Source organism: Heliangelus exortis, chromosome 2 (genome assembly GCF_036169615.1).
Source record: "Heliangelus exortis chromosome 2, bHelExo1.hap1, whole genome shotgun sequence".
Taxonomy (NCBI): Eukaryota; Metazoa; Chordata; class Aves; order Apodiformes; family Trochilidae; genus Heliangelus; species Heliangelus exortis.
The window spans coordinates 103603188-103616756 of NC_092423.1; the positions used below are offsets into that span (position 1 = coordinate 103603188).

The window sequence follows — 13569 nt, forward strand, 5'->3', positions numbered from 1 at the left end:
TTCTGCTTGCTGACAGAAAGAGTCCTGAGGAAAGGTACTGAAAACTGGAACCTTCTGAAATCAACCCAGAAAATCCAATTGTTTAAAAAAATAGTGTGGGGGTACCAATTGTTTTATACAGAGTGTGTTACAGCTGTGGTGGCTGTATATGATCTGTTTCAAAGAGTTGGGTTTTTTCCTAGGAATCTTACCATCTGTGTGGTGGTTTTAAACACATCCCACTCCATCCCCCCTCTAAAAAAATCACCTCATTTCAGATTTATTTCAGTATTTGTTTCAGATTTAACTGACTGAACCCTGAATTTGAGTATTTTGGAAGGTAGTTTTCTGAATTTTGCTTTTCTTGTGGTTGCAGTGGAATCTGAAGTGGTGGACTAGCCTATGAGAAAACTCCATGGAAAACATTTTCTGTGGATGACTTCTCACAAGGAAGGTGTTATTTCCTATACTGTCCAGGAGCAAGGCAGGATTGAAGGAATTTTGACAATTTGAAGTCCCTGTTTTGTGTTTCTTCTTTAGGCAAGCAGATATGAACAGAAGTGCTTAGCCATCAGAGAACAAGTAGTTCATTTGTCCCTGTGCTGTGATGCTGTGACAAAACCGAGTGGAGATTTTGACTCTTTCCCCCAGCCTTTTCTCTCCTCCCTACCATGTTGATGCCCCCCCCAGCTCGAGGAACTCCTGCTGAGAAGATGCACTGAGCAGGGGCTCCCTTTGGTTTCGTTGCAGGTTTCAGAGAGTCTGGCACCAATAATGCCTCTTCAGTATGTCTGTGCCCCTGACAGTGAGCATACCTTGCTGGCAGCCCCATCTCAGTTCCTCCTGGAGAAATTCCTGCAGCATGCGACGTACAAACTCTTCCCAAAGGCCATTCACAACTTCAAGAACCCTGTGCTGGCCATTGACTGCTACCTGAACATTGGGCTTGAGGTACAAAATATTCGCAGGGATAAGGGGGATGAGTGCATGCAAACTTCAACATCTTCCTTGTGCTGAAAACTCCTTCTTTTCTGAGCACTCAGCTTCAGTGGTAGCAGCTGAAGTTTTGGTCTCAAACAGTGAGACTCTGCTGGCTGGTGTGTATAGAGGTGTCTGTGAGGTATTGATGTGGTTTGCAAAGGAATTGGGCATAGCTCTCTTAAATAATATTTCATATGAAACAAAAACCTTGCCAAAGTGATGCAGTTCTTGACACAACTTGATGTGCTGCACAGCTGGTACAAAAACTATCCACAACATTTTTTAGATCACTTTCCTATCATACAGCTTTTTATTATCTGTGTTTAATTTCTCCTTTTTTGGCCACGAGTGTGGTGGACAAAGCTCATCCTTTGTAATGCAGCTCTCCTATTAGATGCTTTTCTTCTTATGAACCTGGGTTTCTAGGCTTTTGCAAGTATGTCCTGGATGTCTGTAGGTCAGGCAATCAGAATTTTTGAACCCACTCACCAGTTTGAACTGGGTCTGAAGCAGAGTGAAAGTCTAACAAGGTTTTATTTTGACAAGTTTTATGGAGGTCAGTGGCAAGAAGGAGAAGAAAACCTTTGATACAGAGCAGCCATCAAGGCACTGAAACACAAGAAAGCCCCAGGGCTGGGAACTACTTTGTTGATGCTTGCAGCCAGCAAGAGAGGACATGCACCAGGGCAGAGGAGCTCAAGCTTCAGCAGTTTCAGTACTCATGGAATTGATTACTGTGTTTGTCACTTGTATCCTTACTAGAACAACCTAAATAATCTTAACATAAGATTATTAGTCATCATAAACAGGTAATGGAAGAGAAGCAGAAAATGAAGCTGAATTATGGAGACCCCTGAAATAACGTATCACAGACCTGGTGACCGAATCTGAACCTAGAAGTTCGTCCCGTTCGTTATTTCCTGGGGGAGGTTTGCTCAGTGCTGCATTCTTGTTGGATCATATTTTTACCAGCACCACCTGACTTGCCCGTTATCACTAAGTCCTGTTCCATTCCACTTAAAGTCAGACTATTTCTAAAAGGAAATGTCTTTTCCTGTCTTTTCCCCTTCTGTCCCAGGTGGCCATATGCTACGTTAGTTCCCGCCCTCACTCAGTCAACGTCAACTGCGAAGGGGTGTTCTTCAGTGGCCTCCTGCTCTATCTCTGTGACTCCTTCGTTGGTGCAGACCTCCTCAAGAGGTTCAGGTTTCTGAAAGGTAATTTCATTACTCTGCTGAGCAATCCCGGGTGCTTTCCTACCAGGTAATAGTAGAGAGGAAAAGGGAATGGTAGAGGAATAACCAGCGTAATTACACAGCTTCATATTTCACAGTTCGTGCTGCCACTGTTTTCAAAAGTAATAGAGGGACTGTTTATTTTGGGACTATATGAAACTTCTGTTTGGTAATTGAAGTAATTGAACTTTAGGTAAGGTCAGGCTGAGGAGGGATCTGAACTTCCTTTGTGCCAAATGTGTAAGCTGAAGCACAGAATGGAGGAAGTACTGAAAGTGTCCATCTCCCCCGCGTGTTAAATGACTGCACAGTCTGGTAACACCAGGCGGAAGGAACTTGCAAGTTTGTTAAGCCTGAGAAATGAGTTCTGCCTCTTACAATGCTTTGCCCCAAGGGGAGCTCTTGTATGCAAGTGAAAGTTATAGTGGATTTTCTCACAAGCCAGCTGTGGGCCTGTCTGTGGTTTGACTTCGTGGAGTTTTATCATTGACCTTGTACAAACCCAAATGTCTCAACAAACAAACAGGCTTTATTCTTCTGGCATAATTACCAGTAGAGATTCTTCTTGGATTAAAGTCAATGCTCTCTCTGCTACAGTTGATGATACTGACACCAGTCAGGCAGCCACGTCCTGCCATACAGAGCAGATCCCGTAGAATCAGAGGGGTTTGGGTTGAAAAAGACCTTAGAGATCATCTGGTTCCAACCCCCCTGCCATGGGCAGGGACATCTCCCACTGAACCATGTTGCTCAAAGGCCCCTCCAGCCTGGCCTTGATTCTCCCTGTCCACACATTCCTGCAGAAGGAGAGGTGAGCCTCTGGCACAGGCCTGATGTGAGCCCAGGCTGGCTGCTTGCTGACAGACCCTTCGAGTACTTTCTTTTCCCTACTTAGCAGCTGACATTTCTTTAAAATATCTTCGGAAAAAATGCATGAAAGCGACAGAAGTTGTTGTTGCACCCTGAGAATTTAATGTGCTTTTCAATTGAAGGTGCCACCCTGTGTGTCATATGTCAAGACAGAAGCTCGTTACGGCAGACCATAGTCCGGTTGGAGCTGGAGGATGAGTGGCAGTTCCGGCTTCGGGATGAGTTTCAAACTGCTAACAGCAGTGATGACAAACCACTCTATTTCCTGACTGGACGCCATATATAAGCTTTGTTAGGACCCCGCTAACAAAGGGAAAAAGGAAAAAAAACAAACTTGGTGTTTTGTTTTGGTGTTTTGTTTGTTTTTTTTTTAAAAAAAAAAAAAAAAAAGTACAATCACTGTGGAGCAAAGTGCAACCAATATTTATCTAGACTGCTCTAGAGGATTCCCCACAACTCTCAAGCAGGCTTTATTGCTAGGGATAAAAATTACCACATCAGTTATGGTTTAAAGCATCCTGGATTTCAGATATTTTCACGCCCGTCTCAACTGCCGCCACTAAATCACACTGACAACCAAGCTGTAGGATCTAGGAAGAGGTTGAGGATGAATTCTTTTTATATTCAGCTGAGCTAGGGGGGAAGGAGCTGCTCCCAGCAGCTGTTGGCTTGAATGTGTTACACGAAATGCAGCCCAGTGTGTGGAATTTATTGAAGATGTGCGGGGGAGAGCCCACCGTGTCTCTTCAGCTCTGTACCGTGGTACAGGAATACTCAGGGGTTTGAAACTACAATGTAATGTAGATACTTGTGTTAAAAGGAATAGTCTCGTTCTCTGTGCAGTGTTAGTTTAAAAATTCGTAATTGTGTATGTATTGAAACTGTCTTTGGCAAAATTTCCACAGGTGTTCAAAGTTTACTGCTTAAACCTGAACAAAATCAGCAAATGTGTGGCAGGGACCGTGCACCCAGGTTCTCCCCGGCAGCGTTATTTCACCCCGTTAGACACCTCCTGACTCCAGGGACAAAGCAAAAGGTTTCTCCTTGACGCTTTCTCTTCAGCTAGAGGCCAGGATATCTTCAAAATACCTGCAGTTCCTCACTCAGAGTGTTCAAAACCTGTGGTCTGTCCTCCTTGGCCTGTGGGAATGAGTCCCACCGCAGGGCTGATGCCTTTGTGGTGGCCACATGCAGCATCCCCTCTGTGTCCTTCTCACTCAGTGCCTGTTGGCTGCAGAGCTGAGGTCAGGTCTCTCACTTCATACCTGTGTCTGAAGCAGCATTAAAAAAAAAAAGAAAGGAAAAAGTGCAGGAGGGCAACAACACTGCCTGAGTTGGACCCGAGAGAAAAGGGAGAGATTTTAGAAAAAGCTCCAGGGGGGTGGCCAGGGAGAAGTCGCAGCACGCTGGGACCACTCAGGAGATAATCTGTCCAGTAGCAAAGAGCTTTGAATGTGTCACCCAACACTGTCAGCCCTTAATTTTTTTATTACCTGCTGTAAATATTGGTTGTTGCACATTGGTCTACTTAGGAACACCTTACTGATCCTTGTGAAGTTGTTGCAGAAGGAAACTGGGTGCAGGAGCTTTTGGTCTTCAGGGTTAAATCACAGTAGAACTCTGTTCTACTTGTGCAGTTAACCTGGGCTACCCCACTGAGGTTTCCATACAAGGAAATAATTAATAATCTTCCTGCACATCATGACCCCTTTATTAAAAAGACAAAAAGCAGCGTGTTCTAAAAAACAATTCAGGAATCTTAATTTACTCCCCCCCCCCCAAAAAAAGCAATGAAATTCATGCATCTTTATACTTGACCTGCAACTCATTGGAGTAGGACCTGCCAAAGCTGCATTTATTTTTTTTTTTTTTTTATGGATAGTGCTAATTAAGCAACTTTTTTATCTTGTGAAGAGAGATGTTTACAGATGAAAAAACATAATATATTCGACAGAGGCTAAAGGAAAATGGTTTTGCATATGTCTGTGTTAATGTAGCTTAACTCTGATGCTGTAAATTTAGCAAGTTTCAGATGGACAACCCATTTCTGTAAATTTATCTTTTATTTTCCTTCAGACACAACCTGCCTTACCTATTTTAACACTTGGAAGAAGTAGGGATGTAAAAGATGCTTCTGGAAGCTTTTGCTACGCATCTGAAGGTATTCCAGTAACTCTGGTTTTGCCAGAAGGGCTTAAGGCCAACCCCGAGTCTTGGCGTGGTGTAGAAGTTTCAGGGATGACGTGTCCAAAAACGGTTTCCTTTTTGTTTGTGTACTTGATGTTTGCACTAAGTTCTGAAAAAAAAAAATTCCAGGTGCTGAGACTACTGTGAAGCTTTAGCCCCACTGGTGAAGCCGTGCGAAACTGTCCTGAAGGTTGAGAGAGCAAGTCAGGGAGTCAGTTTATTGTCCCACCTTTACCAACAAACAGTAAACCTGCTTATTTAACTCTCAAAAGTGGGGATTTTTGGTAACACCCTGGCCAGGAGGTACAACACCAGCTCAAAGGGTGCAGGCCCATCCCCCTGAACGCTTTCCCCACCTCCCCTGGGGAGACCCTTCTTTGACATCAAGGTTATTGCTGTTCTGTTTTGGTTTTAAGCCTCCTCATCAAGGCCATTCTTATGAATGTATTCAGCTGGCCAGCGTTGTATCTTACCTGTAGATGTTCTTGTCTATTCACAGGTTAAATTTGAATGTAAACTAAGATTTAAAGAATCATATACAGATGCTTTTTTTTTTTTTTTTTTTGCTTAACTTATGTAATTGCTCTTTGTGACTTTTGGAAGAGGGTTTAAAAATGTTGCTTTCCTAGTGTAAAGTTTTCTTAACTAAAAACTTGGTGAATTTAGCTTCACTAGTCAGTCTACCTCATGTTATTGTTTATGAACTGAAACTGTCTGAAGTCGTGGCTATGCTTTGTTTATAATGTGCTTTCATTAAATTTGAATATATTAAGTTACCATTGCAGGCTGCCTCTCTCTCAACCCGAGCATCACACGGGTCACTGCTCCTTTCTCTCTTCACACACTGAGAAACCATCTCATGACACCTCTGACTCTGTGGATCACAGAATCATAGAAAGGTTTGGGTTGGAAGGGAGCATAAAGGTCATCTAGTTCCAGCCCCTCCTCCCCCCAGGATGGGCAGGGACACCTCCCAATAGACCAGGTCACAGAATAAACAGAATCACAGCAAGTTAGGGATTGGAAGGGACCTCAAAAGATCATCTGGTTCAACCCTTCCCGTGCCAGAGCAGGGTCAGCTACAGCAGGTAGGTGACACAGGAACACATCCAGGTGGGCTTTGATTGTCTCCAGAGAAGGAGACTCCAGAACCTCCCTGGGCAGCCTGTTCCAGGGCCCTGTCACTCTCACAGTGAAAAAGTTTTGACTTACACTTATGTGGAACCTCCTATGCTCCAGCTTGTACCCATTGCCCCTTGTGCTATCACTGGACATTAACTGGAAGGAGCCTGGCTTCATCCTCTTGGCACTTGCCCTTTACGTATTTATAAACATTAATGAAGTTGCCCCTCAGTCTCCTCTTCTCCAAGCTGAAGAGCCCCAGCTCCCTCAGTCTTTCCTCATAAGGGAGACGTTCCACTCCCTCACTCATCTTGGTCGCTCTGTGCTGGACTCTCTCAAGCAGTTCCCGGTCCTTCTGGAACTGAGGGGCCCAGAACTGGACACAATATTCCAGATGTGGCCTCACTAGGGCACAGCAGAGGGGTAGGAGAACCTCTCTCACCCTACTAACCACCCCCCTCTAATGTACCCCAGGATGCCATTGGCTTTCTTGGCCACCAACAGCACATTGTGGCTCACGCTCGTCCTTCCCTCCACCAGCACCCCCAGATCCCTTTCTGCCACGCTGGCTGCCAGCAGCTCAATGCTCCATCCAGCCTGGCCTTGAGCACTTCCACAGAGGGGGCAGCTGTAACTTCCCTCTGCAGCCTGGAATCCCACTTGATGTTCTGGTGCTGGCAGCGTGAGCTGCCTGAGCTCTTTCACACTGGTACCTGTGGCCTGGGAGAGCAGAGGTGCACAAGTTGAAAATACCATTTTCTGACCCCCTTAAGTGTAAGTATTTATAAAAAGAGCTTGATCTGGCCACATGTCAGCCCTGTAAGCCCTGTACCAGTATGGTATCGGGGGGGCACTGATCTGCCTGATCCCCAAGGGAATGCTGACCCCAGCCAGGTACAAATGCACATTGTCCAGAGACTGCTTCAAAACACACACTGCCCTCTGCCCCGAGGGTAGCATTGCAAATGCAAAACTGTGAGATCTGCTAAAAATTCATTCACACTTTGTATCAGTACAGAGTAACTTTAAAAAAAGCTATCAAGTATTTTATTTTTAATCTATCTACATTATGTACAGATTGAGAAAGGCCACAGCAGTTTTTCAACATACAAACCCTTAAAAGAGGAGAGATTTATGAAGGAGTGACAAGTACCAAAGTGAAGTCCACTAACCAAGGTATATACCCAGTACAGTACTTGGAGGACAATGATGAGTGCACCAGCCCCTGGGGTCTCCATCCCACCTTTCTTTTACTCAGGAGGAAGGAAAAAAGCAGAGGGAGAACAAATTTCTGGTGCTGCCAGCCCCGGGCAGGCCCCCTGGCACCCAGCAGCACCCAGAGCAGCCACCGAGCAGCCTGTGAGGGTCTTGACCCAGGAGGACTGCTCCCTAAAGGTCTCTGCTTCCCTGCAGCTGAGCAGGGCCCTGGGCACTGGGATGCCAGAGCCCTGGAATGGCCTTGCCCAGCTGCTGGAGCTGGTGGCAGGAGCTCAGCCTTGCAGGACTGGTATATCACCATGTTAGGAACTTCAGCATTTACTCATCATCCGCCAGACTAGAGTCTTTGCATTAGTTTACAGTCCACTAGGAACAATTTTCTGCTGCATGTAAACATGACTAACTAGATAAAATACAATCAAACTTTTGTAAAAGTTAATAAAATATCTTTCTTTTAAAAAAACAAAGTTAGCCTATTACTGCATTGTTTACAATTTTAATAAAATAGTACAACCTTTTGGTTGTTACCAGTCCTGAGTTCACTGTAGAAAAATGGCCCTGGCTTCTGCTGAAGATCTGCACCTCCTCAGTGCATCCTGGCAGAAGTCTCCCAATAAAAATGGAATTCCTTTGGGAGCAGTTAAGTCTGGTGCTGTCCATTGAGGAAGTTGTATACCAGGAACTGGCCAGTGCCACAGTATTGTGTTGCAAAGAGTTTTCCATCAGGAGTGGGGTCAGAGAAAGCGATTTCTTCTTTACTTAAGTATGAACCGTATATGAAGTTGCTCCTGTTTAAAAGGAAAAAAAAATAATTACCCTTAGGGTATTAATGCAAGAATATTTATACTACTAGGGCACAAGCTATTACTTAAGTGGCATGGACATTCAAAAGGATAAAGGTCTGTTATGGGGAGATGGCTCTACTTGTAAGGGCTACCTCCTCCCTCCAAACAGCAAAGAGAAACACTTGCTCTGGAAGGGGTTTTTTGAAGTTATGGTATTTTCAAATAAATGTTCATACAGAGCAATTGTTTGTGAGCTGGGTTAAGAGTTCAATTTCAGAGTTAAAAAAAAAAAGTATGAACTCATTCCCATTATTTCTGCATAGAAAACAGACTGCCAGGTCTATGACTACAAGCAGTAGAAATGAAAATAAGTGACAAAAAAGTGAGGGTGCCTAGAGAGAGGCTGAAGGACCTGATGGAAGTTCAAGTTCTTGATTTGAAAAAACACACTGGACATTATGAGAGCACATCTTGGATTACTTTGGGACATCTAAGAACACAACCTTAAGGCAGGATTCTAAGTAATACACTTTTAGTAATAATGATGTGAAAAGGAAAATCCCATTTGCTTAATTTCTTCATGAAAATATTTCACCCATGTTTTATTCTTATTTGAAGAGGAGGGAATCAAGGGATCCCACTGTACTTTTCTGGATGTCTGGGTGAGCAAATTTAGAAAACTGATCTCAGGCTTTAAGACTTAGATCAGGGGAAGGAGGAAATAACAGTTATTCTTGGAAGCAGAAGAAACTCCCATTAAAAACAATTTTTTAATTTCCCATAAAAAAAGCTTGCATGTATTTGCAGAGCAAGTATAAACTTTGATCACATGTACATCTCCATTAAATTTTGAGGAAAAGCCAAGAGGAACGGGATCCTTTTTAATTATTATCAACTTTACTCCCTTCTGTTTAGTGTACTCAGGAAAATGATTTTGCAAGACTCTTAAGTTTATCTGACTGGGTTTTTGTGACTGCAGGTCAGCTGTGAAAGCTCATGTGAAGCAGTGCAGACATTCTCAAAAAGGATTTACAAGTCTGACAGGATGCCTTCAGCCCTTTGAAGTCAGGATTTATCCCACTCAAACATTTTGCTACAAAAGACATTTAGGCTGAAGTTTCACTGGCAGCTGAGCAGATGTAACTGCTTACTGCCATCCAGAAGAAAATCTCACTCCTTTCCTTTGCCTTTGGTATCTTTCTGGGCTCCCTGGTTCATGCCAGCTCTAGAGTTCATCAGAGCTTTCCACAACTCAGCTGAGCACCGAAGCTCTTCTTGTGAGTCTGTTTTCTGCCAACATAGCAATGAGCTAATGGAAGGCCAAACAGGCACCCAAGGACTGGAAAAGGTGAGATGCAGCACACAGCCAAGAGGCAAACTGAGTCCCTTTTTTGCTGGCTTCAGCAAACCATTAAATAGACTCTAAAGATCCCTGAAAGCTCTAACTGAGAGAGCAACTCAGCATTGCTTTGGGGAAGAAATCTTTCCTTTAGAAACAGTTTCTAGGAAACCACTGAGTACACAATTAAAAAGAAGCCAAAAATAAAACTAAATCAAGTTAGTATGCTTATCTGGAAACAGCTTTACAGTTGATAGTTCAGACAGAATGTGATCCAACAAGAACTTGCTCCACCAGCCACACAAGATGCATTCTGCAGAGCAGAACAGCTTTGTTGGGAGCTCCAAATACTCAACAGGGCAAGGACTACCAGACACAGGAGTTCCTGTGCCACAAACTCCAGCAAGATCCAGCTAGCCAGACACCTAGCACAAGCCTGACAGCCCAGCAGTAGTGGGGTTAAAGTAACTCTTGGCATAACTCAGAAGAGGCTGATAAACTCCTAGGAAATGTCACTGGAAGAAATTTAAGGTCTGGAGATTCCTCATTTTTAACATTTATCTAAACAGTAGGACAGATGTTTGAGTCCTTTTATGAATCTAGCACTTAACATTCATCTGAATACACTTATCAGTAGCTACAAACGCTCCACAGAAATTGAAAATATCTCATAAGGCCCAGTGACATGAGGCAAAAAAAATTACAGGACAGTTGGTATCATGAGAGTATATAAAATATTTGGGTGAACTCATCTCCATTCTCTCCCCCTTTCTACCTCTAAGAAATGGACATTTGGCCAATGACTAGGTCACAGTCCTTAACACTTGGGTAAACTCCCACTTCGACCACAGACAGTCCCATTTCCTTCTCTCATCATCACCTCAGAGGAATTTACCCAAGCCCAGTGGCAGCCTGCTAGGCTGAGTGACCACAACTGCACTCAGCAGCAAGATTTCTGTTAAAGACAAGCTACTGCAGAATACTGATGCTACTTATTGAACTCCACATAATACTGGAGCTGTAAACCGTGCTCAAACCTACATCCCCAATATCACCAGCAGCTTAAAAATACAAGCTTGAGGTGCACAAAGCAATAAGTGCCTTGGACTGAGTTCTATCTAAAACACATGTAACAGAGGAACTCTTTTAATGTTACCTAAGACACTCTATCATGCGAGAAGCGATCTTCTTCCTGCGCATCATGCTGAACACCCATATCCGACTGATCCCACAGATAGCAGGTTCTGGAGAAGTTGAACAGCACCACGCCTTCTGTCTTTCAAATATGACTTTCTCATTTTCTGAACTGATTTCTGGAACCTTCTCTTCTATAACTCTGTAGCCCTGTAGGTGATGAAAAAATGTGTCACTTTATAAAAGCATCACTGATGACTGGACAATATAATTCCTGTGTAATTTATTTCAGTTAAACATCCTTGCTTGCTAAAATGCCTTCCCAAAAAGAGTGTCTATTTGAGCCTTATTTCATTTCTCTTTAACAGTTCTGAAAATTGGAACAAGTGGTAAAAGATTAAGCCAAAAATCCCTCTAAAGATTATTCAACTTAAAATAAAAGCAGCAAGTAATCCATTTCCTATTACCACCTGTGTTAAAGTGTTTGCATCAATTTCTCTGACTTTGACTAAGATTGTTTTGCTTCTTGTCTGCTGCATCACAGTTTGCAAGGGAACACAGAATATGCAACCAAGTTCTGATGTCAGTTCTTGGTACTGCAAATGGCAACACAGCTTCTTGTCCTGCTCTCCACTGCACAGTTCTGCACTCTGTTTCTATTCACCGGACAGTTGTCTGACCCCTCAGTGATTAAAATCAGTCCTACAGGGCACCCACTTCTTCACCCACTCTGGATTTGTGCCAGGCACGGAGTTGAAGATGCTGTCAAACAGCAAGAGGGACCAAAAAAAGCAGAGGAACAAAAATTCCACCTTTTGACTGCAGTAAGTTATTAGATGATCAGGTCTGAGCCAAGTATGATACCACACACGTGTCTCAGTTCTGTGTCAATGATACAAAAATGAGAAGTTTACCACCAAAAGTCTCTTCCCTCTGTGGGAAAGGATTACACAGACTTCTAACTGCTAAATCATTATACCTAAACTCTCAGATAATCCTATAGTTTCAGAATGTCTGAAGAACACAGTCACTAAGCATTGACACAGATTGCCATTCTCCAGTTCAGTCACTTACCCACTGGATATGTTCTGCAATTAAACAGCCGATAACTTTTTTGTCATTAGAAATAAAAAGAAGAGTTTTAGTTCTAGAGTAACACATGAGTGGAGCTTGCTGAAATCCCAAGTCATTGTCTACCATTTCTCTAATTTCTTCGACCTGTCAAAACAAGTTTAAATGCTGGTTAAGAAACAGAGGTAAATATTCATTTGTATAAAAACATGTATTTACAAAAATGCACTCAAGTATCTGGAACACTGAAAGCTATTCCAGAAGTTAAAACTACCCTAAGTAAAATGTAACAGATCAGTATGCATAAATGATCTTTAAATAATACTTGGCTGGGCACAGGAAGAGACCTCTAAGTCAGCTTTCAGTAAGTCCAAACTTCAATTAGTCAAATGCTAACAGAAAGAATACATATAATCAAAATGTGGAGTCTGATATTCTAGAAGCAAATGAGAGCAATGCCAAAAGAAAGTCAGACTAGCTTAGCTGAACATTTTCTGTTTGTTTTTTTTTAAATCTTGAAAGAACTATTGATTTTTTGAGCAGATGATAGCAAGCAGAGTGCCAAGCTGGCTAGAAAACATGCATTTGTTGTAAAAGACTGAGTAACTGTGGTCCCTTTCCTCAAGCTTTCCATTAGCTGTGCAAAGGGTAACTGAAACTGTATTTGTATAATCTTGCTTGATATTGGCAAAGTTAGAAGAAATATATGAACTCCCACATGAATGCAAACAAAAGCTTATGCATAAGCTGAGATTTTACTGGGGGATTCTTGTATCTACAACCAGGCACTGAAACAGCTTCTGTCATCCCTCTGTCCTCCCATGTGAGACAGAAATAAAGTGGCCTTTCCTACACAGTGCCTTGAACACCACAAGCTTCTTTAAAGTATGTTGTAGTTACACGAGTAAAACAAAACTAGAGTTACTGGTGCTATGAATATGTCAAGTTAATGACAATCAAAGGAAAATTGTGTTTTAAAAAAAAAATCTTTAAAAGTAACTTCTAGAAGGTATGGTAACAGTTACTTTCTACTTTCTCATATAACCTTCAGGTACCCATCTTTTAATGACAAGTTCAATTAGCCAAATTGAAACACTACGTGACCGTTCTTGAAGTCATTCATCCACAGTAGTGACAGCTGTGGATTCTCTCAAATTTAACCACACAGAACTACAGAGACCTCTATCCTAAATGACTTCATCTGCTACAGCTTTTCTTTCCTTTGCCTCACATACATATTTGAAGTAATCTTTTCTTTGGCCAGTTTAGTAAAACATGAATATGCAACAAATATACTAAAATTAAGATAATGCCAGCAGAGAAAAAAGCCTTAGAAATGAACTTATCTACATTAAATATTGTAAAGAGAAAACTTGTAGTTTCTTTTCCACTCAATAACTTAAAAATTCTGTCTTAGCCTAAGAAAGCCCAGGAAGGTCATGCCAGCAGTAAGAACTGTTTTGAGCATCAGTTCAAGTTCTTGAGGTCCTTTCCAACCTCAAGCATTCTGTGATCCTGTCACAGTGGTACTGTAAACAAGTACCTATTGGTCATAGCAAATTCCCAGCTAAACAGAATCAACACCATGCTACTGAAGAAACAAATATGGTGACATATAAAGATACAAGAACACAGGCTAACCTGCAAG

At 42.5% G+C, this 13569-nt stretch overlaps 2 protein-coding genes across 21 annotated transcripts in view; one reads left to right on the forward strand and one right to left on the reverse strand.

The window, feature by feature from the left end:
* Nucleotides 1–6028, forward strand: part of GREB1L (GREB1 like retinoic acid receptor coactivator) — a 140169-nt gene extending 134141 nt beyond the window's left edge. For all 16 annotated transcript variants that reach the window (XM_071737279.1, XM_071737282.1, XM_071737283.1 and 13 more), the window contains 3 exons: nucleotides 730–930; nucleotides 2039–2177; nucleotides 3188–6028. In XM_071737279.1, the coding sequence (XP_071593380.1) occupies nucleotides 730–930; nucleotides 2039–2177; nucleotides 3188–3351 (504 nt within the window). In that variant the 3' untranslated portion in view covers nucleotides 3352–6028. The remainder of the gene's footprint in view (nucleotides 1–729; nucleotides 931–2038; nucleotides 2178–3187) is intronic.
* Nucleotides 6029–7394: 1366 nt separating this feature from the next.
* ESCO1 (establishment of sister chromatid cohesion N-acetyltransferase 1) overlaps nucleotides 7395–13569 on the reverse strand; it is a 34588-nt gene continuing 28413 nt past the window's right edge. For 4 of the 5 annotated variants that reach the window (XM_071737293.1, XM_071737290.1, XM_071737291.1 and 1 more), the window contains 3 exons: nucleotides 11925–12068; nucleotides 10873–11060; nucleotides 7395–8380 (listed from right to left, as the gene is read on the reverse strand). In XM_071737293.1, coding sequence (XP_071593394.1) covers nucleotides 8233–8380; nucleotides 10873–11060; nucleotides 11925–12068 — 480 coding nt within the window. In that variant the 3' untranslated portion in view covers nucleotides 7395–8232. Of the gene's footprint in view, nucleotides 8381–10872; nucleotides 11061–11924; nucleotides 12069–13569 lie in introns of those variants that run through there. The other variant, XR_011724497.1, reaches the window with a different exon arrangement.